General features: G+C 43.4%; 1 protein-coding gene across 1 annotated transcript in view; it reads right to left on the reverse strand.

Moving 5' to 3' along the window:
* Window positions 1–598: 598 nt before the first annotated feature.
* Window positions 599–23,500, reverse strand: part of fam135b (family with sequence similarity 135 member B) — a 40,681-nt gene continuing 17,779 nt past the window's right edge. Inside the window, exons 4-20 of the mRNA XM_068575577.1 lie at window positions 22,896–23,035; window positions 20,018–20,088; window positions 18,880–19,053; window positions 17,511–17,637; window positions 14,507–14,666; window positions 13,689–13,738; window positions 12,796–12,951; window positions 11,799–11,872; window positions 11,568–11,722; window positions 9,510–11,478; window positions 7,892–8,058; window positions 7,541–7,632; window positions 7,322–7,419; window positions 6,244–6,395; window positions 5,920–6,030; window positions 5,233–5,346; window positions 599–4,211 (exon numbers count right to left, since the gene is read on the reverse strand). Coding sequence (XP_068431678.1) covers window positions 4,006–4,211; window positions 5,233–5,346; window positions 5,920–6,030; window positions 6,244–6,395; window positions 7,322–7,419; window positions 7,541–7,632; window positions 7,892–8,058; window positions 9,510–11,478; window positions 11,568–11,722; window positions 11,799–11,872; window positions 12,796–12,951; window positions 13,689–13,738; window positions 14,507–14,666; window positions 17,511–17,637; window positions 18,880–19,053; window positions 20,018–20,088; window positions 22,896–23,035 — 4,016 coding nt within the window. The 3' untranslated portion in view covers window positions 599–4,005. The remainder of the gene's footprint in view (window positions 4,212–5,232; window positions 5,347–5,919; window positions 6,031–6,243; window positions 6,396–7,321; window positions 7,420–7,540; window positions 7,633–7,891; window positions 8,059–9,509; window positions 11,479–11,567; window positions 11,723–11,798; window positions 11,873–12,795; window positions 12,952–13,688; window positions 13,739–14,506; window positions 14,667–17,510; window positions 17,638–18,879; window positions 19,054–20,017; window positions 20,089–22,895; window positions 23,036–23,500) is intronic.

The raw sequence follows: 23,500 nt of genomic DNA on the forward strand, positions 1-23,500 counted from the left end.
CCTTTTTTTTAATCTGTTCTACGTGCAGCCGGTTGAACAAACACTCGCTCCAGGCCCCAACCAGAGAGCCGTTCAGCCATGTGGTGACAGGTCATTCACAGATTACCGGAGAGGTTCAATTCACCACATTAATCTAGATTTACTCTAGAAATAACAGTTTGAAAATGTAAATTAAAGCATCTAATTTATTGACCCGTTATGGTCACAATTTAGGTGGAATGTCCGGCTTATGTAAAGCAAAAACAAATCAGCAAAAACAATATATATATATATATATATATATATATATATATATATATATATATATATATATATATATATATATATATATATGATCCAGTCTCGACGGAGTGCTATAGTTTTTTGTTAAGTGCAATAATAAATATTTGATGTCTGTTACAATGGAAAAGAGTTCACATTATAATGTGAGAGGGAAATGTCATAATTGATAAAGCCTACTGACCAATATTAGACATTTTTCATAAACGCAGGCTAAACCAACACAAAGACTGAATAAGATAATTATGCAAAAGGAAATTTTATTGTAACATCATATCTGTTTACAATATTACTATGCTATATATATATATATTTGTATTTATATTTTTACATAGAACACAAGCTACTAAGGAATACATACAGTACAGTCAGCGACATAGAAAAATATTAGAGTAGTATTGGCACAGAAGTCGTATTTACTGTCCTTTACATGTTATACATTCAGCAAAAGAAGTGCAGAATGAAAGAAACTCCTCACAGTGAAGGTAAACGCTTTGACATTCAATTCAAACACATGAAAGATGTTCTAGCAACGAGCAGACAATGATTGCGTGTTTCCTTTCACTCACGCACACACACGCACACATGCACACGCACACATACTAAACATGAACAGGACTCTCAGTAAAGGGTAATCAAATACGAAAAAGTTCAAGTCAGCTAGTTTTGAAGGTTGACAGCACTTGCAAAGATCTATTGGATTTATGAATCACCTCTGGATTCACTCTGTCACGGCAGCAGCATGAATGTACAGTTACCGCTCTCCGACACACATTTTGTCATACAAAATAAAAAAAAACAACACATTTTTCTGAACAGAGTGGCAATAAGCTAAATGCAGATACAATTCCTTTTGATCCAACACCCTGCCTTCGAGGGAAAGCTTCTACACAGCCATCCATCTCCTGAAACAATTTCAAACCTGTATTTGCCCTTGAAGGGACCAATCTCAGTACCACAAACATTTCTTTTTTTCCCCCCCTCCATCGATTCCCCGGCTGACCCCTTTGGGTAAACACGCGTGGCCCTAAACGCAAACAAGCTAAAGCCTCATCCATATACAGTATGCGTTCGTCTTTCTGGCGGGGAGGCGGAGGGGGTTGAGGAATGATGCATGATGCATGGCGGCTCCCACGGATCGCTTACGCAGCTTTGCTTAGTGGCTTTTTGAGAGCAATCTCTGCGTCCTGAAGGAGCCAATTTGATTAGAGTCAATCACGGTGACACGCCGCTGCTTACCGTGCAGCCGGCGGACCCTCCGGAACAAAAAGAAGAGAGCACTTTGAGAAGTCGTCCTTTGTCCTCTTTGAAGACGCTACAATGCTTGAATGGCTGAGGCGGATAGGACGCGTCCTTCAGAGCTGAAGAAGCAGGGCATGTCTGAACTGAAACATTGCTGTTTGGACTTTTTTAAAGCTAGAGGAGGTTGAGTCAAGGTTGTCAATAAAGTGCACTTGCCATCAAACCAGTGCAAAGGTTAAATATAGCTCTCTGTATATACATAACTACATACGCAGCAGATGCGCTGCCATCACTGGATACGAGAGTCTGCGGCAGCGCGATGATGACAGTTTTCTAATGTCTAAATGTAAACATCATTTGATGGACAGCTCAGTGATGAGGGAAACAGTCCTCACCCAGTTTGCTGGAAAACCACATCTCTCGTGTCACGCTCGAGCGTGACAGCAAATGTTGTGGAGGGAAATAATCATACATTTGTTTGATGGCTGATGAGATGATCAAGCTATGGCACCGGATGCGTCTCAGGAACACGAGACGGCGTCTGCTGCGACGGAGCCTCCCTGCTTTCATCGTGCATCACGTTGAAGTTGGTTCATAGGACATGACAGTGCGTGAGGGAGAGTCTTGGCAGTGGGTCTGTGTTACGCACAGGGATCCAGCATTTCAAGGGGAAAAAAAGGCAATGACACCCTTATTTAAGCAATTTTTTTAGAATAATGAGAGTCTCGTGAAATCTATCCTTGCGTAGGCAAATTTAATCTTGAATTTGAAAAGGCTCATTAAGAAAGAGATGGTCATTACACCGTCATATTGCACCGTATAGTCATGGATAATTAGGTTTTTTTTCACATTATGTGCAGTATATTTGCTGTTAATTATATTAGTAAGTAATTTTCTGACTGTCACATGATTTACAATCAAAATGGAATTGATGTTACTTAAATGTCTTATCGTGGTATTTGCATCAATACTGTAAGATATTTATCAGGACAATGGACCGTTTGCTAAACCCTGAACAGCTATTGTAACTATGCACAATAAGACTGTTAACGCTTTGGGTTTCTACACCTTTCCGCTTCCAGTGGTAGGCATTATCTTGAAGAGCTCATCGTTACTTAACTAGGTAGCGTTACGTGAGTTACAGCTTACATTGTGAAAAGCTCCACTCAACACGAGCGCATTCGCTGTAAAGCTGATGAATGCCATCAGCGTTTAGGCTAACGTTAGCATCTCTTTGTTGGAGAAAGAGAACACTCCAGCAATGTAAGCCTTTTTTTAACCTTAAGGTGACAATACTGCTTGAAAATACCAACATGTATTGAATGTGTTAGAGAGCGAAATTACAGTCTGATCCTCCATTTTTCTGTAGTTGAGTGTCAGCCTGAAAAGGTTCAACTAACGCATGTAGCTAACATTAGCTAGCTGTAGCTATTATAATATCCCAGACAGGAATGAGTGCTGCTTTTGTTTTTTCATCAACGTCTCTTCAAAATCTCATCTGCGTCGAAATTTACTATGAATTTTTAAATTGTAATCTGTAGTCTAATCTGGTAAATTTGACAGGAACTGGGGGGCGGGACTTGGCAAATGCCCAATCTTAGAATTCACTCAATCAACCCTTCAATCAATTAGTGCAAACAATTAATTAAGAAATGACGGCTGACACAGCAGCTCGAGCCATTTGGCATCAGAGATACTGTATTGCTCTCTTCAGGATCAATGAGTTAGATCAAACGGATGTGCAGCTCAACGTGAGTGAAAAAGCAGATCCATGACACTAAATTATTGGGGTTACATAAAGTAACACTCCTGCCTCCATTGTATACTTTCATTTGATAGATTTGATGACGACGACACACACAGGATCACATTTAGATGTACTACTTACACTGTAGATACATACGCAGCTCAAAAATAAATAATTTATAACAATATATTCATTGTCCTAGAAAGAAACAGATTTGTACAACAAAATACTTCATGTACAATCAAGGGGATAAATGCTGCCCAGCTATTGTCTGGCCTCAGAGTCCATTTTAAGACTGTACCGGTCATAGCTGTAACCCTTAAGGAAGAATTCAATCAACCAGCCTTACTGAAGCCTTTAAACCAACTATAAAGGGAAAGTAGTTAAATGCCTTTGACAACAATTAGCATCTGTTAGCTTTTGGCTGACGCTGGTTATTAATAAGGCCATAAAAACATCAACAATTAATCCTGTGATGGATGTCGGATGCTTTGTTTTGCATGGCTACATGTCAAACTCAGCCTTCTGAGTTAGTATTTCAGTCACAATACACTGGTCTTTTTTATAACAGCTGCTAACGATCCTAACAAAAGGGGACATACAGGCCTTGCCACTCGGATACCAGGGATTATATACACGTGAGATACTGTACAAAGGGAGAGGAGGGCCGTATTCTCCAAATCAGCTCCGTCAGCCACTCAACGGTTCTGTCCTGTTAGCTTGCAGTACGAGCACCTTCACTTGAAGTAGTTGAGCCCCGCCACGAGGAAGAACTTCTCCAGGAAGAGCTCAGAGTCCAAGACAGCGATGTGCGCCGCGCGGCCGATCAAGGTGTTGGCTGTGTTGGGCAGAGCGTGGAACACATTCTGGCGGATCAGCCGGCACTCTTTCGCCTCCACAAGTGGCTGCAAAAGGTTGTTGATCATCTCAGTGTAAACGGGCCCTTCAGAGCAAGGAGCAGGAAAGATACGGTTAGTCTTACTATTTAATTTAACCAATTACATCCAAATTCCCCTGTTTCTAACCTTTAAGCTAGGCTAAGCTAACCAGCTGCGGGCAGTGGTTTATTTAAACCTTGGACAATGTTGTTTGGTGTATTCAACCGTCTTTATGGCTGTAGTAAAGAAGTAAGAAAGTGAAGGTGTAGGAGCCATAGTGCACCTTAAGCCTACAAGTGACAGAATAATAAGTCAGGGAAAGGATTTCGTATTATCAGTTCAAAAGCAATATCTATCTGAAGCATGCTAATATGGTGTTTAGTGAGTAAAGGCCGAAACACCCACTGATTCGAAGGCACACTACTGAGGATGTGTCCCAAAAGTGACATCATAACCCAGCTTAAGTAAACCTCCCATGCCACTCTCTCAACATCACAACGAAGCTCATGTGAGTGCATACCATCTACTGGCACAATGGACAGTTTTTAACATCTCGTCCCGTGTTTTATGATTCTTTAGCTAGCGTTAGCCACCATAAACTACTGGTCATGTACACCGAAGAGGTTTGTATAACATTTCATCTTCATTCCATTTATTTTCATCAAATTTGCCACAAAAGGCTTCACAATCTGTCATCTTCAGAACAGGAAAAAGTCTCCAAAAAAAACTGCAACGGGGGAAAAAGGAGGAAATCTTAGGTTGAGCAACAGAGAGCATCGTTCACCAATAGATGGTGCAAAACCGACGAGGGTATTCAATCGCGCAAAGGTGCGTTTTATTAATTATGAATTTAACTTGAAATTGAAAGAGGAAGGACTTCTTATTTCTTCTTTAAAAAATGACAGTGTCACTTTAAATAATACCACAGAGTGATGTTCACAGATACAACGGTAAAGTATTTGTACTTCATATTCTCAGAGATTGTGGGAGAGAAGCAAAATGGCATTGTTTTCCTGCAATATTAAAAGATATTGTGAATATTGAAAGAGCAGAGAATCCAGTCGCATTAATACATGCAGCTCTAACCTGTGGTCCTGTCTTTAAGAGCAGTTTTGCACATCTCTATTCTGGCAGAGTGGAAAGGAACATATCGGTCCTGCGGAGACGCCACCAACACCACGTTCTTGAAGAACTGGAGCCCTAAAAACAAACAAAGAGTAAATGAGAGCGCAGTGTGTGTCCGTGTGTATGTGTGTTAGAGAGAGAGAGAGAGAGAGAGAGAGAGAGAGAGAGAGAGAGAGAGAGAAAGAGGGAGGAAAGAGTGAATTGGTTGTAAAACGCAAAGTACAATCACAAACTACAATGACAGGCTTGATGCGATAAAGCTGTGTTTTTTCTCATGTCTCCTGTCAGTGTGCTTTTAAGAGAGTGCGCTGGTGGGTTTCCAATGACAGGGTTTGGATCATTTTGTCAGCCTTCCACAGCTCTGGAGGGGTAAAGTAGTGTTTTCAGGCTTATCTTCTTCAAGCCTGTGTGACAAACGACTGCTTTGTTCCACTCAAACAGTGGGGAGGCCTCTCACGGGCCTCTCGCGGCTCGCTGGCAGGGGTTTGAGTGTTAGCGAGCTGACACGTACAGGAATTTGACAAAAAAGACAAGATGACAACATTACCATGAATATTTCAATAGACTGTCTTTCAAGCAAGAGTCTGCAAAGCGAGACAGTCAATGCACACTGTCTGTCTTTCAACTCCGTCCGCTTTCAGACGGTACCTTGTTTCTGACTCAGGAGATACAGGAAGGTTTTCCGTGGATCAACGTGGTCTCTGAAGGTGAGCTGCAGCAAGGAACCCGATTTCTTCAGCTTCTGCATTAACCACAGACCTAGAGAGCATACACACACACACACACACATACACATACACACAATCAGGACCTACTGCTTTTTCAACACGCTGCATTGAAGCGGAACGGACGATAAAAGATGCTGCTTAGAAGCACGAAACATCAAAACGCACAGCTGTACAGCATTGTAAACACGTCACATCTGCAGTGTGCATTTTTTTTTTTTTATCCGCAGCGGCGCGGTGGCCTCACCTGTGCTGACCAGCGTGCTGTTGTTGTACAGCGTTCCCAAGTGCGGCCCTGACAGCGAGAGGAAAGTGTGCAGTTTGGGCAAATAGCAGCGGAAGCGGGGCCGCGTCAGCACCGAGCGGATGATGATGTTCCCCAGAGAGTGGCCGATGAAGCTGGTGGTCCAAGACAATCAACTTTCAGGGAGATAAACTTGCAATTTGAGTGGGTGGCTGGAAAAAAACAAACAGTGCCTCCAACACTGCTGACCTCCGACACTGTGCGATATGTTATTATAGTCGATTGTGTATGGAGGAACTCGTTCCAGCTGAGGCTATTTGGAGATTTAAGCTACAACTTTGGTAATTACAGAAAATTCATTAACTTGTTTAAACATTCTCAGAGGCAATGACAACTTAATGATACTGACATGGAGGATGTGCCACGTAAATGAATCGTCTTCCCAGAAGATTCATGAAGCTATATGTCTGTCACTTAGTTTAATTACTGCACTGTTACAGCTTTACCCAAAATCCCTCGTCTCTATGTGTGCTCCTTCTCATCTATCTCCCACCAAACTAAATATAGAACTAATGTGGAAAGAACCAGATGCTGTTGTGGCAGTCGATTGCTTTTGTCTTTGATACTTTCTCTCTAGAGAATAAATACAGAAAAAAGAAAGTTAACAAACTTGGGGAGAAACTCAAACAAAAAAATAATAATTGCCACACTGAGGGCAATTAGACGGGAAGATGAATAGCTTAATTTTATGGGTACAAGGCAACGCACAGCTGCATGAGGGAGTACAGTCTATCATGGGAAAGTCGGGAACTTATTGGCACTGTATGATAAGAGCCTTTCATCCATTCTGTGCTACTTATCCATTTTGGACTCGTGCAGTCAATATATTACCCTGAAGCTGTGAGCTACGTGAAGACGCTCCAAGTAGCAATGTGCAGCCTCTGCTGCCACCTACTGTCCAAACAGAAAGCTGCTTAAGTTGATGATCCCAACTCTGCCTCAAATGGTCGATCAGAATCAATCAAAAGGGTGCGTTGTCAGTAATGTGCGCGTTGCACTGCATTAAAGTTGAGCGACTGACCTTATCCGGCCGATGGTGAGATTGTACAGCTGGATATGCTGAATGATCTCATCCAGCAACCTGTCCGTCATGGTGTCGAAATCTGCAAACGTGTCGGTCTGCGGGGAAACGGCACGGAAAAGCCTGGTCGTCAGCGCTCTGCAAAGTGCCTCAGAGCACTTTCGCGAAGAAAAAATGTGTCTGTACATTTGAACAAGTTGCTCCCGTCTACAGACGTACCTGGTTCCTTTCAGACATGAGGAAGTCGAGCCTGGATCCCGGCAGTCCCAACTCAATAAATGTCTTCACCAGCCGAAGGTCTGCGCTGTTGCCTGGAAGCAAAGAGAAAAGTTATACTCATCGTTTTTTGGCCCCATTAGTCATGTAAGTGACACCTGGAATAAGTATTCACAGACGACGTAGTGTGAAGTGATATTTTGTAGGACACACTCTCAAGAGACTATATTACATTTACGATGCTAATAGCGCAGAAAACAGGACGTACAGTATGTGTCCGTTTAATAGCTATTACGTTCTGGCAGTGAAATTGGAGAGCGGTGAACAGGAACCTTCGGCCGTATGAGGACTCACCATCAAGCCCGTGGACGCACACCACAAGGTGAATGCCGTCATCAAACTCCTCATCATCCTCCTCGGGGGGGAAGTAGGGCAGATCTGATGCCAGGAGAGGGAGGTCGCTGTAAAGGCTGGCCTGAAAGCTCAGCTCTTGGAGCAGCTCGTCTTTGGCTTTGTAGAAACTGGAAAAAAAAAGGAAACGACAAAAACAAGACATTGTATTTGGTATATTCGCAATAAATTGTCACATTCATACTTTTCCAGTAATGTGCAAAGACAAGTGAACGCTGATCTCAGATGTTGTTTTCCTGAGCAGTTTCTTTAACACTAAACAGGGATCACAGGTAAGTTTTCTGCCTGTGGTCCACAGTATCCTGGCCTTGCATGTTTGTATCATGTCAGTTAACGTTGCCCACATCCGAGGAAATAAGGACTTTCAAACAAAAGGCCCACAGCTACTTACAAGTAGCTCCTCTAAGTTTTATTACCCTTTCATCTCGCCAGGTTACAACATTTCAGCTGCGGAGGAGTCAAAACAAATCCGATTTCAGCTCCTGTACTTTCAGCTAATCGTGATGGATTTGCCTGAACCCTTTGATGTGATTTAATGCATCAGGAGGCATTTCACCTCGTCTTGACTTTCTCGCTTCATATTTGCCCTCACTTCATTTTGTTATGCTAAGGCTTTCCAAGCATGAGTAACTGCCAGCTACCGCACCAGATGTCAACAGCCGTCTCCACATAACCCATAAAGCCTAGTGTTTTGGCCTTGTTTCCAAATAGTTGGTCTGGATTATGATCTCAATCCTACAAAGTTTTTCTTGGAAGGTGGCCTGCATTACACACACACGCGCACACATGAGTCAGAAAGGCATTATTCTCACTTGCCTGAATGATAAATAAATAACGCAGCATTAATGTCCAACTGAAAGTACAAGGGCGGGTCCTTTTTGAAGTCATTCATCTGAATAAAAAGGTGCTTTTTGCTAATTATGTTCATATGTGTTCATATTTTTGTATTATTGAAAGTCCAAACAGTCAAAAATGCTCCTTTAGCCCCCAAATTTGAAGTGGACGAGCCAGTGGACGCGTTTGATTGAAAGCTAAGTGGACAAGTACTCTTAATGTCAACAGATGTGCATCAGTAACTATAGCTTACTAAGCTAATAACTCAATTTATCTAAAACCAACGTTGACATTTGCAAGTAACCGTAAAATGTTGAAAGCACTAGCAGATAATTGTTTTTTTGCTATCTCGTCTGCTAACTTCAGCACTTTAACCCGAGCAGATGTCTGACTGGTAGCTTAGCAGCAACTCCACGTGCAACAAAAGACATGTGTGGGAGGTAGCTAACGTGGGTTGCGGTTCAGGGTGTGTAACTCTTTTTGTTTTGTGTGGTGGGCTGCTCTCTGGTTATTAGTTGGCGTCACAGAGATGTGATTGTGCGTGTTCTTTCACGCACAAAAGGGAGACAATACATTTCTTTACTTTTTTTCAAGGGACCACAGGAAATTAGATTTACACGGCTCATAGGGGAAGCAGAAAATAACATACTATGCAATTTGAATTGAACACATTTGCAGCACATTATATCCTTTGCTCACGCTAAAATTAGCTTGAACGTCAACTCACTTTAGCATTCGCTCGTTGGTCTCCTCATCCATGTTTAAGGGATTAAGCGAAGACGAGGAGATGATACCAAAGGAGCCCAGAGGCTGATGGGTGATAGGTGAGGTAGCCTGGCGGGCAGACATACCACTGATGGACGGAGAGTCTCTTAGCGCTGAAGAAAAGGGCAAGCAGGTGGGGGCACAGGACACTGACATGTTCACCACCTCCACCATCTTCTTATTCACGAAGGCCAGCCCAGAGTTGGGGATCTTAGAGGGCTTAGTCTGGCAGTCCAGAGGCTCTTTCTCACTGGCTGACATCCCATTGAGGTCGAGGGGTGATGCAATATCATTGGCAATCAGCCCTGTAAGATCACTCGGCCTCTGTGCGATGGTGCTGCTGGGGAGGTCACTGGTGTGTTGAAACCCTGGAGGTGATCGGGAGGGATCCAGACACTTCTGGTCCTCGACACTAAACAGTTCAGTCTGATGGAAACTTTGGCAATCATCTACAGTGTTCATTCTGTCCTGCGCTTCTGCACTTTTATGCACACATGGTTTGTTTCCACAGCTGCAGGGCACTGCTTCTGTTTCAACGAGATGCACATCCTCCTCTGAGGCGCTTACTCCACTGATGTGTGTTTGATGGTTCATATTCTCCCTCTGGCTGCCAATAACAGCGCTTTCCTTCACATGACGGCTCTCCACAGACTCTTGTAAAAGCAACACTTCAGACACACCACTTAACGCCGACTTGGTTCTGTGTGTCTTTGACAGGTTCTGTGGCGGGTTTGACCTTTCGGAGCTAATATTCTCACTGAGGATGACGCCAAGATTTGGCGTTAAAGTCGGGTCTAACAAAGATGATTCGGATTTCTCCGAATCCAGGTTGCTGTTCAAAGATGAGCCTTCAATCTTCAGTGAATCCTGGCGTTCCACTACGCTCTTGCTATCTGTTTCCTGGTTGACGAGCACATGGTCCCCCTCAGTGTCTTCGGGGCTGCTTATCTGCGGTGCCGAAACTGACTTTGTGAGTTTACTGAGCTGCCTCTGCTGCTGGTCCTCCTCGTATGGCAGGGAGCTAATGGACGTGAGCGAGGCCTGAATGCCTCCACTGCCGTTGCTCTCCATCTGCAGGCCTTCCAGAGAGCTGCGGTGGACCGGGTGGCGACGCACTATTTGCTGCGGGATCTCCCGTTCGCTGGAGAAGTCTAGAGGAGGTTGGCCTCGCAACGCGGCCTCCAGCGGCCAGGCCACCGAGCTGGGCTCGCTCTCAATGCCCGAGTCCGAAATAACTGAGGACGAGCGCTTCATGATCTTGGAGCCGGCCAGGCCTCCGCGGTGAGTCACCTCTTTTCTGAGATCGCTGGGGAAAGGAGGTACAACTGGATGTGCATAGGCAGTGATGAGAGGAAAATCCTCAATCTCATCATCCACGGGGTGATTTAATGGCATCGCAATATCGGACTCCTCTTCGTTGTTTTCACTCTCTGTTGCATTGCTGTCATTTGTGGCATCAGAACGTACAATGGTATTTTCTGCTGCATGATGAGGAGACTCATCGCTGCTCTTATGAGAGTCAATGAGCGGATTGTGGTTTGAGGAGAGAGCAGGAACTGCTTCTTCTCTATACGGATCCACATCACAAGGCTTTTCTATGATGTGCCTCCGGCCTGGATTACAGCTCTCCTCGTCCCGGTCTTGTTTTTCCTCGGGTCCCTTCAAGTGCTCCGTCGCTTGTCGAGAGGGTTCGTCAATGCCCTCGGTACGAAGGAGGTTCTGGGTACTTCTAATGTTGTCACTGGTCTTACTCTGCTCTGCCATGAGTGAGACATATGTGGGTAGGTCCATGCAATCATCGCTGTCCAAAGGAACCTGGTGTGTTGCTGGTGATCTGGCTCCCTGGCGGCTTTCAAAAATCCCATTGACAAGCGAGATGGCTGGATCTGAGTTGGCGTTCCCATCAGTGGTCGACACATGTGATGTCCACTCTGGAAAAACAAGGGCATTGCAGTAAAGCTTTTGTGAGTGGACGTGAATGACAACATATTTTCAGTCATTTTTTTTGGTTATATATTACCTGTTTGAGGAGACTCCACATATCTGTCCTCAAAGATGATGGGCAGGCTGTTCCAGTCTCCGTCGATGTCCAGGCACTCAACAGGTAAAGGAGGCATCTTGGTCAGGTAGTCCGAGCTCCGCACCTCTGCAGCTATCTGGCCATGTCTGTTGATTCTGAATCAGCAGATGAACATCATCAATATCAAGACGACACTTCTCTCCATTCAAAGAACACAAGGCTGATACTTACAGTTCCTCTTGAAAAGTCAACGACATCTCTTTGTGGTGTTCGGTGAAGAAATATGCCTCTGAGAACCGTCGGACCTGGTGTTTCCAGAAAAAGACAAAACTGTTTTCATCAGTCAGACGCAATGAGTCAATCACTCAAGGTCTGCTCACAAAGAGAGAGGTATATATCACTGCTTCCAGTCTGTGACATGAGCTTGATCCGAAAATCGTTCTCCTTCTCCAGCTTCAATTATAAGTGCATCATCCTTGAAAGTCAGCACCCGTGACGGGCACATCACCAGGAACACTATTTCTGGTGTATTTTCACCCCACAATAATTACAGAACAAGTGTTAATTGAAATCCAAACTCCACTGGTGGGCGGAGGCATGACAGTATCCCCTCGGGGTAATCTAATAGCAAAGCAAACATGTTCATTATTTTCAGACATCTGGGATGAAACAATGCCACATAAGAGGGCCGTTAGAGCTGCTCCACTGTGAAGCACGGAGTCATATTCAACAGCCCACTGATTGGACGAAAATTGCACTGGAAATCACATTAACTCGCTCAGCTGGGTTTAAGCTACCGTCTAGAATGGCGTTTTATTATCGTGCTAATTCCCTGTCCAGAGTTTGGTCAGTTAAACTCATGAATTTAACCTTTTCCTTTTCTAACATGGAGGTTCTTCCTCATCACAGCTGATTAAGTAAAAAAAATGTGTATTAAGAGAGAATTGTATTCACTAGCTTGTAAAACCTTTAAGAAAATTGGTCACGACATGCCTTAATGAGCCGCTCACAGCTAAAATGTCAACGGTTATGCGACCATTTTCATTGTTCTGTAGTATTTTTGTATTCTGGTATGGATGCTGATGTACATAAATGGCTTAATGCAAAGATAGCCGCAAAGATCGTCATCGTTGCTCTCCGTTATGGTCTGGCATGTGGCTCGGAGAACACACAGGAAATGCTGCCGTTTGAGCATTGCATAATGCCTTGGATGGAGCGCCGCTCTCACCCTGAGTGTGTGGTGCTCCTGGGCCAGATAGGAGAGGATGTGGGGGTTGAGAACGGCGGCCTCCAGGAAGTGGCTCCACAGAGCGGCCAGCTGGGAGCAGAGCTGGCTCACGTCCCTGCTGATCTGCTCTGCGACCCTCTCGTGGCCTTCCTGCAGCTGATGGGGACAGAGAGAAAATAGATCCCTGTAATATCAAACTGGACAAAAATACAGCCTCTATTCTGGGCTCACCCTCTGTGTTCCTGCTGACGTTTATGTCTGCAGACAATGTGCGTCTGCCTGACCGGCATATCTTTGGATCATTGTAGAAAACTCATCAGTCAACCCACTCATGCTGTTCCCCGTGAGGAAGGCTGCTTGTAACAGCCGGGCCGTCGTGTCAGTCCACACATGCATGTCACAGTATATTCAGAGAGAAGTCATGATTGTTCAATGTCTCAATGATCCCCTTCACGAATTAACACGACTTTAAGAACTGTAGGCACCAAATAAAATATTGTAATTATATCCATTGTATTGAACTGATACCGTTGTCTCAGCTGAAATCCAAACGTTACAGAATAGAAAAAATAAAATGCAACATTACTTTTTCAGTTAATCCAAAATCCTCTTGTGTTGGTTTGCATTCCAACAAAAAAAATCCTAATCCCTCAGCCTATTCTAATATTCTGTAGTCAATACTTTTGTAAAGAATTAACTGTTTTGGTACAGCCGGTAAGCAAACTATTGTCTTTTTTATACCCCTAAATATGAAATGACAACAAATAAACAACCTAAAAATAGGAAAGACAATGACAAAGAAATCACAACAATGCAAAAGTAACAATGAAGACAGAATATAAGAGCAACTCCATCGCAGGACAACGGCTCTCTAACATGTGGAATAAACTGACCTGTAACTCTGTCGTGAGCTGATTGAGAGTTTCGTCCACAGGAAGCACTTCTGTGGAGAGAAACGTTGTTTTCAGAGCTGAGTGCAAAAGTATTCACACAGTGAGTGATAGAACTAAGTGGTAAAACAAGGACACATTTCAGAGCAGAAAGTCAGATATTTTATTTAAAAAAATAGTTTGAATACATTGTTTCAATAACTTTCGACTCATTTTAAAATATTCAACAACAACACAAATAAAATAATAAAATATAATTTGGGATTCAAGACTAAAACTATGGTACAGTGATTATGGATGAAAGTAAACAACATTAATTGTTAAATGTCATGAAGTACATTTACTCAAGTACAGTACAATGAATACTGAGTGTTCCCTTTTCCCTGATTGGCCACAAGGAGCAGAAGACAGGGATACGATGTTTTCAGTACACAAAGATGGTTTTGTGTACTGCAAGGGTTCTTCTCATTAACTGTCTGCAGACGACCCAAAGTGATAAACCTAATGAAGTGGCTTATGTTCCCCTTTAGTTGGTCAGAATAAATGTCGTTACTCTGGAAATTTGCCATGTGTGCTGGTCCATTCTTCCACCTTACTCTACCAACCTTACAATGTTTTTAAATGCATTATTTAGCATGATGTGATACTACTCTGAAAGGTTTCCATCCAAAAAATACTTCTTTTGATACCTCATATACACATCAAGAACAAACCACCGATGGGATCTCCGAACGTTTAATTCCCATTAGACCTTTCTTTTTTTTCTCTAAATTTGAATGCTAGGAATAGAAGTTTGAATAGTGAGCGTTGCATGTGGTCACCTGAGTCGAGTGGAGTCTGCTGCAGCTGTGGGATTCCCTTCCTCAGCGCTGCGTGGTAGGTGTGCAGGCCTCTGTGTGCGACCAGCAGGAGGCGACACAGCCGCCGGTGCCACGTATGAGCTCTCTGCAGGCAGTTTTCACTGGGCAAATAAAAGCTCCCCTGCGGAGCAGGAGACACAGAGGAAATGTCAGATGCTATGTAGGTCAGCAGCCACCGAAAAACTCTCAGCCTTAATAACAGACATGTACACATACTTGACATTTACAGTTCAAGTATACAGCTGCAACGGTTACACAGGCTCGTCGCTGACCTTGTGATAAAAGGAGCGCGTTTCTGAATGGGAACGAATAAGATCATTACCTGGAAGATCAAATACAATGTCAGAGACAAATGGACCCTAAACACAGCGTGCTGCGGGCTGTAAAAGCAGATCAATACGGGCACGTGGCCTCGGGGGGATGTAACGCTTCCTCGTTACGACCTTTAAAAGAGTCCAGGAAGTTGACACAGAATTCAAGGCGCCAATGTTTGGCCTGATAAATAAAAGAGACAAATAGCCTCGCGAATACAAACTGACACTTCACATCAAATCAGTTGAGCTGTAACCACAAAATATAACAAACAGTGTGAGGTGCAAAGTTAAAGGAAAGGAAGCAGCTTGTACAAGCCTCTGGGCGCTGCTTTTTGAGAGCTGGCTAATTATGAGCTGTAATGAGGACCGTGTTTCCAGCAGATGGCTCTCCAACAGCGCCGCAGAAGTATTCAGTGTATTCCACCACTGCACTGTTCAATATGCGCGTAACACTGGTCCAAATCACTAAGGCCTTGATTCTATAATCATGTCTCTTCCGAAAGATCTAATGGTGCTGCGACCCAAACAGCTATCCCTGCCATCACACTGAGCCGGGGAGCCTCCCACGGGCCCGGCCCGGTCTGCTCCGAGGCCACACATCCTCATGGTTGGGATGTTTCGGCAGCGCCAGTGCGGCTCAGAGCTTTGAAAGGCATGTGATGCTTGAGTAACTGGGGATGTGCTGCTATTTGCCCCTAGCGAGTAGAGTCTCCGGCCCTATCATCATACCTGGGTGCGCTCTGTAATTGCAGCAGTGCGGTATAGCAGAACCAGGAAGGAACATCTGTATGTTTACTTTCATAATTCTTCTCACCCTTTATAGAGGCCTGCCTGGATCAGTCTGCTGCAAGCGACGGGCCGTGAAAAATAGCTATTTTTCTGTATGAACTAGTAATTATGCCAAAATCATAGTTTCTGTCTGCGCCGAATATGTCTCGGATGTGCTTTAGTTGTTTGTCACCTGACATGAGAATTTCTGCTTTTGTTTTTCTGCTGTTGAGGCAACTTTTCCAACTTACCATCAGTGTGTTTAGATGCACATATTGTGTATAATATATACAATATATACATATTGCATAATATATATATATATATATATATATATATATATATATATATATATATATATATATATATATATATTTGAGATGCTTTATGTGTGTTATTTTTAGAAACATGGGAACTCTGTCCTTCCTTTCGAGATGTAACAGCATTTATTAATGCACATCTACAACATGTGATTGAGTTTTTCCCAGAAATAACAACATAACACTTAGAGGAAACGCTGCGGTGTTAAGAGGGAAAGTGCTGAAACTGTAGTGTTGCCGCAGGTAAAATGCTCTAAATAAATAAAGGTGAAGGAGGAGGCGGCATTCTGTGTAGATTTCACCTGCAGCTATGAAGTACGTGGCGCTTGTGAGCAGAACTCATTACTGTGATCAAACGAAGCCCCCCCGCCCGGCTAAACGCAGAGCTTATTAAAGTGCCCAGCTAGGGGTGGGAGTAAAAACCAGGAGGTGTGTTGGGTATGGTGGTTCTGTGGGAGGAGGTGGGCGAGGGAGGGGGGGATGGCGCTCATTAAGGTTTACAGTGTAGACTGTGGCGTCCACAGGGACCTGGAAGATGCATGTTGTAAATTGATGGAAAAAAAATGGAACCGACTGTTTTACAACTGTACACAAGTTGGAAAAATTGGCAAACACTAGAGAAGACACAAGAAAATGACTCCATCAAGAAAATGAAATAAAAACTGTGCAAAATGACATGCAGTCCAGGTAATAATCCAAAAATATAAGATATTTTTTCCCCTCGTAGACCACAACTCTGTCCCCAGGCGATAGAGCATGTACATTATGAGAAGGTTTTAAATACAGCACGTTGACACAGGGAAGATGATTAAATAAATTTGACTCAAAGATGTTAGTACATATTTGTATTGTATATTTTGAGACAATACCACGTCCGTATGCCACATGCGAAGGTAGAGCCAGAGATGGTTAACGTAGCTCAATATAACTGTATGTCTAGGTGCTTCAATGGTCCTTAATTTAGTCCCTATGAAGTAAAATCATGATTAATAATGACGATAACAGCAATTCCATCATCACGTCTGTCATCATGTAATTGTGAAGCTTAACTGGACTGTAAATGTGAGAGCTGCTAACACTTCCAGATGCTAAGCCTGGAGCCTGCATGCCTGGGCAGGTGGGTTAATCAGATATTATTAAAAGGCCACTGTGCAGCGCAGTAATAATCTCTGCGTTGGCCTCTGCTCTTTCAGCCTTTAAGACTGCACGGAGCCACAACAAATGACTGATTTTGAAGGACAGACAGGTCCAGGATCAGTAATCCAGACCAGAACGACTCCCTGCTCAGCTCTCTTGGGCTGAATCCAGTTGCTTCTGGGTGACACGCCAAAACAAATCACAACTAAATCCATCGGCCTCTGTCCCGAAACCGAGATCACGTGTACGCCATCGCTTGGCATTTAGCTACTTGCTCACAAAAAAAAAAAAAAAAAAAGAGGGAACAACCAGCAGAACAGAGACTGGCTCATTATCGGGCTGTTTGCAGCTTTGTGAGACAAAACCGGCTTTGGCTGGCTGTGACTTTCTATTTGGGCACAGCTGAACTGCTAAAGGTTAACATACCTCAGAGATGACAGGCTTGCAGTAGCCAGCGCCGAACACAAGGTTCTCTACCGACATGGCAGATGGGTCGCTCGGGCTCTCCGGCGAGCCCTTCCCCAGCCAGGAGCCCTTCCCTGTACGCGCAAAGCTGCAGGGAGAACAGTCAGAACACATGCAGGGACAACCCGTGAGTGTGTGATTGTGTGTATGTGTGTGTGTGTGTGTAGAGGGGGCTGCTACTGCATCAATCAATCAGGCGCCGCAGTAATCTATGTAATGCATGGCTTAAAAACTGAGTTTGTGATATTGGCGGCTTAATTCATCAGATAAGTGTTTGGAAATCTATCCAGCTAACGGCTACACTTTTAATTGTGAATGCCAAAACGAAAAGGGAAGAGGAAATATATGCTATAGCGGTTCATTCACTTGAGTTCTTCTGTTGATATTATGGATACGCTACAGTTGCAACTATTGTTTTCACTCTCTGACTCTACATCTTTCCAGTGTGACCAGCTCTACCGTTCAACACTGAATTTCCCATTGAGCATTGGCTGAAATGATGCAGTTGTCCAGTCATGGCTTAGCGACGCGAGCTACGCCTGTCAAGCTTTAGATTTCTTCAAAAGTTGAAGACGTTTACATTTAAGCATTTCAAAGGTTTGGAAGGTTTTAACTTTGCCAAAAGTTATAGCGCAGACGTGTAAGGAATGGGTTTCACGGCGTTCATCTGCTCTAACGCTAGCTGCTGTTGTTGGTAACTAGCTGACTCTCTAACCGAGCATTACTGCTAAGGCCAGCATGCTCGTCGTTAACTAACAGGGATACTCTTTTTTGCAATTGCTACAGTTTATGTTTAATTAAAACAAATGTAATATTTCTCCACTATGTGAGTCTAGGTTGCTATCAAAGTTTAGGCTAACATTGGCGGCTCTTCCTGCTCTTTACAAGTCCAATAACTTCAGCAATGTTACACAATCAATACATGTAGAAATGTAAATCAGTGAACAAAAAAGGTTCAGCCCAAGAGTTGTGTTGTTTTTTTTTAACTCGTGGGAGCTAACGCTAGCTTAATTAGCTAGCTAGCTACAGTTGATATTATCTGCAAGCCATTTTAGCCGTCACCATAGACAGATGTCATCTAGAAATAAAAAGCTGCTTTCGTCTTTCTCTCTCTGTAGGATCAAGGATCCAATATTTTAGATAACAAAACATTTGAAGTCGTAAATCTGCTACTGTCGTCGTTCTAAATTGCATATTGTGCCGAGTCAGATTGGAAAGCTTGACCGGCACAGCAACCGGACGTTACTTTGGAAAACATGATGCCAGAATGGTCTTTCTGCTTTGTGTGAATTCAAAGGCTGTTAAAAGCAAATGTTTGAGCGAACTCTACCTGATTAGCGGCTGATGTAAGGCAACCAGTGAAGCATGTATGGAGACAGAAATGACGGACAGGTGGAAGTAGTCAAACATGACGGGGACGTGGTGGTGGAGGCCTCTCCGCGGGTGGAAGTGGAGGCTGAGGGTCCGGCTGCTGATCAACGGCACAGTCGCTAACTCCGCTAGCCTGGTTAATATGAAAAAAGAGATAAAGTTACTCTCACACATTACAAATATTTGTGCAACCATTTAAATCAGAAGAATTCTTGTTTTGGGTATTTTTTCCCGTCTTTAGTTCTCACGCTCGTCCAACATGTCTGACAATACACAACAGCAAAATATTAGTTAGTACAACTAAACAATATCTAAAGGCTGATATATCGAAACAAAAACACTAATCAAGTAATCTGTATTACAATACTACAATGCTGATGCAGACTTTATGGGATGTACTAAAAGTAAATGCTAATATCCTTTTCTTCTGAGTCCAGACAGTCTTAGCCAGACTCTTTAAACGGTGTCTGAGAATGAGCACTGCTCCCACCGATAATCTAACATTATTATTAAGGACCTGTACCCTACATTGTCCCTGCAGCTATGAAAGAAAATAGTCTGAGAGAAAGAGTGTGAATCTTGACTGGAATTTTAATGTAGACCTCGTAGACATTCAATAGTTATACAGACTTGAAAAGAGCTGCTTGTGTTAATGCTGCTACACAAGGAGCTCCATAACTCCTGTCCTGTGTAGCGTTGACAAGGGCTATACTCACACAACTATGACAAAAATGCTGATTTAACAGTTTGAACACAAACACACGACACTACTTATCACTAATGTGCAGCTGCAGGCCAATGAATAGACAGTTTGCACCAAAAATAGTGCCTTTTGCCACATGCTAAAGCAAACTTATTTCTTCTTCTATTTGTCCCGAAACGACGCACAAATCCCAGTAATCGTGTTTTGCCAGCACAGAAGTTGTGATCAGGTGCTTAAAGAGATGGCTATGAGCCAAAAGGCATAATAGCCCTTATTCGTGCCTAGTTTGCATTCTCACTCGTGCATAAAAAGCTGCACAAGGGGAAAGTGTTCTCTTCATCTCGAACATACACATACACACAAACACACATTCCCAAATTGCTCAAAAACCTACTGTTGCTCATTGTCGGTGAAGTGAAGGTCCAGCTTGAGCTGAAAGTCCACCTCACTCAAGGCTTCCTCCACCTGCAACATGTTGGCACATCACAAGTTGTTAAGGCATGAGCATTATAGGAACAAGGTGAAAATACCACATGGAAACATACTTAAATTCTCATGAAAATGCATCTTGTTTTAGCTTGAATGCAGTTTTGTTCACTCGTATTCGTAAGCAGGTCGCTCCGAGGAATTTTGCTAGATTTGAAGTCTTAATTTGTTTTATTTTGTCTTCACTGATGCACATATTGCATACGACAGATTACACTCAAGAGACGAGAAGCAGACGTGGGGATTGGATTCATTTGTGAGGAGCGGACATTAAGAAGATCACTATATCTGATCATGTTCATTCAATACGTTGTGGTGTTGCAACAGCCAAAAATCTCTCATGTGTGTTCAATCGGGTCTGGATCTGGTAAGTGCGAAAGGCCATCGCATATGAATCACACTGTCTTCATACACACCAAACCATTCAGTGAGCCTTTGAAACCTGAACTGAAGCATCTCCGTTTTTGTGTTTCTAAACTCATTTATTCAGGGTTTACCTCAGTCATGTGTATGTCAAACACGAGTTGATGAAGAGGACAAGTGATCCCATATAATGGACAATTACACTACACATACAGTACAGTGAAGATTAATACTGCTATTTGGCTTGGAGCCTAATGTGACCGGCCTCGTTTGCAATGCTGATTTAGTTCTTACGTTTTATCTTCTCTGTGTGATCTGCAGCCTGATGTAAGTTGAACCGAGATGAATCACTCTCATGTTCAAAGAGCCATAGAATACGCTCGTTTATGGAAATACAGGGCACCTTATTTGAAGAACAAAGTGGAAAAGCAAAAGGTGTGAGCAAACTACAAAGGCGGTCCAGTGAATTGAGTCTTCTGAAGATTAAAGAGCAGCGTTGCTAATTATAATAACAGCGCAGGATTTCCTCTCGATCTGCTTGCGTTTGTTTTTAACAGTGTTACATGCACGCCGTACAGCAAACACACAAATCTTTGCAGTCTCGTCCTTTATTGGTGCTCTGATTAATCAGGCGGACACGCGGTGTGCACAGGAGGACAGAGGGGCTATTTTTGGGTCCGTGCTATCTGTGGCTGTGCGCGGCAGATAACCTCCGGAAGGTTAATGAGTCGGGAGCCTCCGGGAGAGCTTACGGCTGAAATCTGATATGCCTTAAAGCTCCCTCCGTCTCCACACCTCCACGTGAAGATCTATGTTTAATGAAATCTTCTAAATTTAGAATCGGGCAGCCATGTGAGACAGAATATCCACTTTCTGAGCGGAGCGGGGATCTTGCCACAGTCGTCGAGGCACCGTGGACGCGTCAGGGAGCAGCTGAGCCACGGTGCCGGGTAATGTCATGGTTTGAGCTACGGCTATCACATGGATGATTAGCTTCGAGGCGGGGGCCATCTTAACTCCCCCACATCACGGCCTCCGGCCTGTCACAGCTGATCAATTTGAGCCCCGGTGGCTCCCAACAACAGAAAACCGGCGGAGCGTCTATTTGGGGTCGCGTCCACGGTGAAACCGCAAAGGACAGTACATCAATAACTGTCTGGCAGGTTTACACGCCGGATCATTTTGACGTAAACAGGAGAGCAGTCTGGGGCTGAGGCAATTTACGTTCGTCCGTCCAATTAAAGCACATTAATCCCGAGAGGCACGTTGTTGAACTTAATATTCCTCATGTTGTTTCTGTGTCTGGAATGGTTAGGACTGAGTTATTTTCAAAAAAGATGAACTTCATCTCAACGTTGTAGCTCCAGAGACAGAGCTGTAGAATTAATATGATGTATTTTCGGTCTTCGGGGGCCAGACTTTGCCCTCTTGGGGCCCGAAGCCCTATTTTGCATTAACAGGATACAAAGTCCATCATTTCACCGCTGAGTTCTCTGGTTGAAAAAACACAACTGCAACTGGATATAAACCAAAGGAAGGAAGATTTATTTAAGGCTGATGGGCTTTACTTGCTGTGAAGGTCTCACCAACTGATCATCAATTAGCTTGTCGCTACATCTGAAACACGTCCTGCCCTGTACTACGGGAGGTTTGTGAGGCACAACAATCAATCGTTTCATTCTGGGGGTCAGACTCTGAACCCTCGCCAGAAGCTTGAAAGATAAATCTGATGGGGTTTCAACATGAGAGAAGAACTTTTTCCTTTCTTCTGCTAATCCTGTTTTTTTTTTTACCACACTTCTAAATTCGAAGCCGTGCCAAGGAAACCTCACTCTTCAGGTGGACACAATCACTGTAGTTTGTGTAAACTGAGAGAAAATTGACGAGAATTGAAGCAAAACATACACGCACCTGAACGAGAACCAAAGCGCTATTACGCCGTCTTTGTCAACAGAGGGTTGACAAAGACGTGTATATGTTTCTGTTCAGCTAGACACTGAGCAATGTACAAAATATTCAGCAAGCCGGCGACAATAGAAGACTATTGAACAAAAAGTGCCGCTCGAAACAGCAGAGCATTATTACTCTTTTATCATTCAGCATGATTATGAAACAGTCTCACATAGTTATGTTACATGTCTCCTTTCATTAACTTGCTCTCTGTTGTTTGTGTCACACGGTATGAACGGGGACCAGAAACTTGTGCAAGAGGCGACAGTGGATGAAAAAAGCCCGTTCATTACCGGCCATTTAATTCAACTACCATACAGCTGTTCTTACGGTAATTATCTGTCGTGCGTTTTACAGCGAGGCTACTGATGAATAGCAAGCAGCCAAATGCCATTCCCCATTTTCTTTCACAACAGGAAGTGTGTTGTGTGTGTGTGTGTGTGTGTACAGACAATGTCAACAGCATGACTCACCCTTTCTCCGTCTAACAGCAGATGGACTTTGAAGATCATACAGTCGTTCACCGTAATCTCCTCATTCCTGTAAAGGATCTGAAATATCCGGCTGAACACGCTGCCGTCGTGAACCCCCGCCGAGCTGAAGCTGGATTCTCCTGATGTGGGACACACCATCACGCGTAATTAACAATCAGTTTGTTGCTAGAACAATATCACTTATTCACTTATTCATGCAGAGCTTTTAAACAAAACAAAACATGTTGTTTTCGGTTGTTTCACTGATTAAACATGGTGCAGTTTTTAAAAAATCATCTTCTCCGCCTAACATATTGCTCTATTTCCTTTATCTTTTTAGTATTCACTCGTTCTCATTATGTAATATGCAACACTGTAGGGGATCATATGATTTCTGAAGTCTGAAAAGAAAATAAATGTGGGCTTTTTGTTCGTTCAAATGCTTCCCCTGATGAATGCAGTGTGTGCTCGGATTTGTGAATATGTACCCAGATTGAAAAAATGCATAATGAGTCTTGCGAATGTGCGACCTGACATTTTGCAAATGTTGACTGGGATTGGTGAGGGATCTGAGCGTGTGTATTCAGATCTAGAAACATGTGCTT

This window comes from Clinocottus analis, unplaced genomic scaffold, assembly GCF_023055335.1.
Source record: "Clinocottus analis isolate CAN_PGR_092001 unplaced genomic scaffold, fCliAna1.0.p SCAF_14, whole genome shotgun sequence".
Lineage (NCBI taxonomy): Eukaryota > Metazoa > Chordata > Actinopteri > Perciformes > Cottidae > Clinocottus > Clinocottus analis.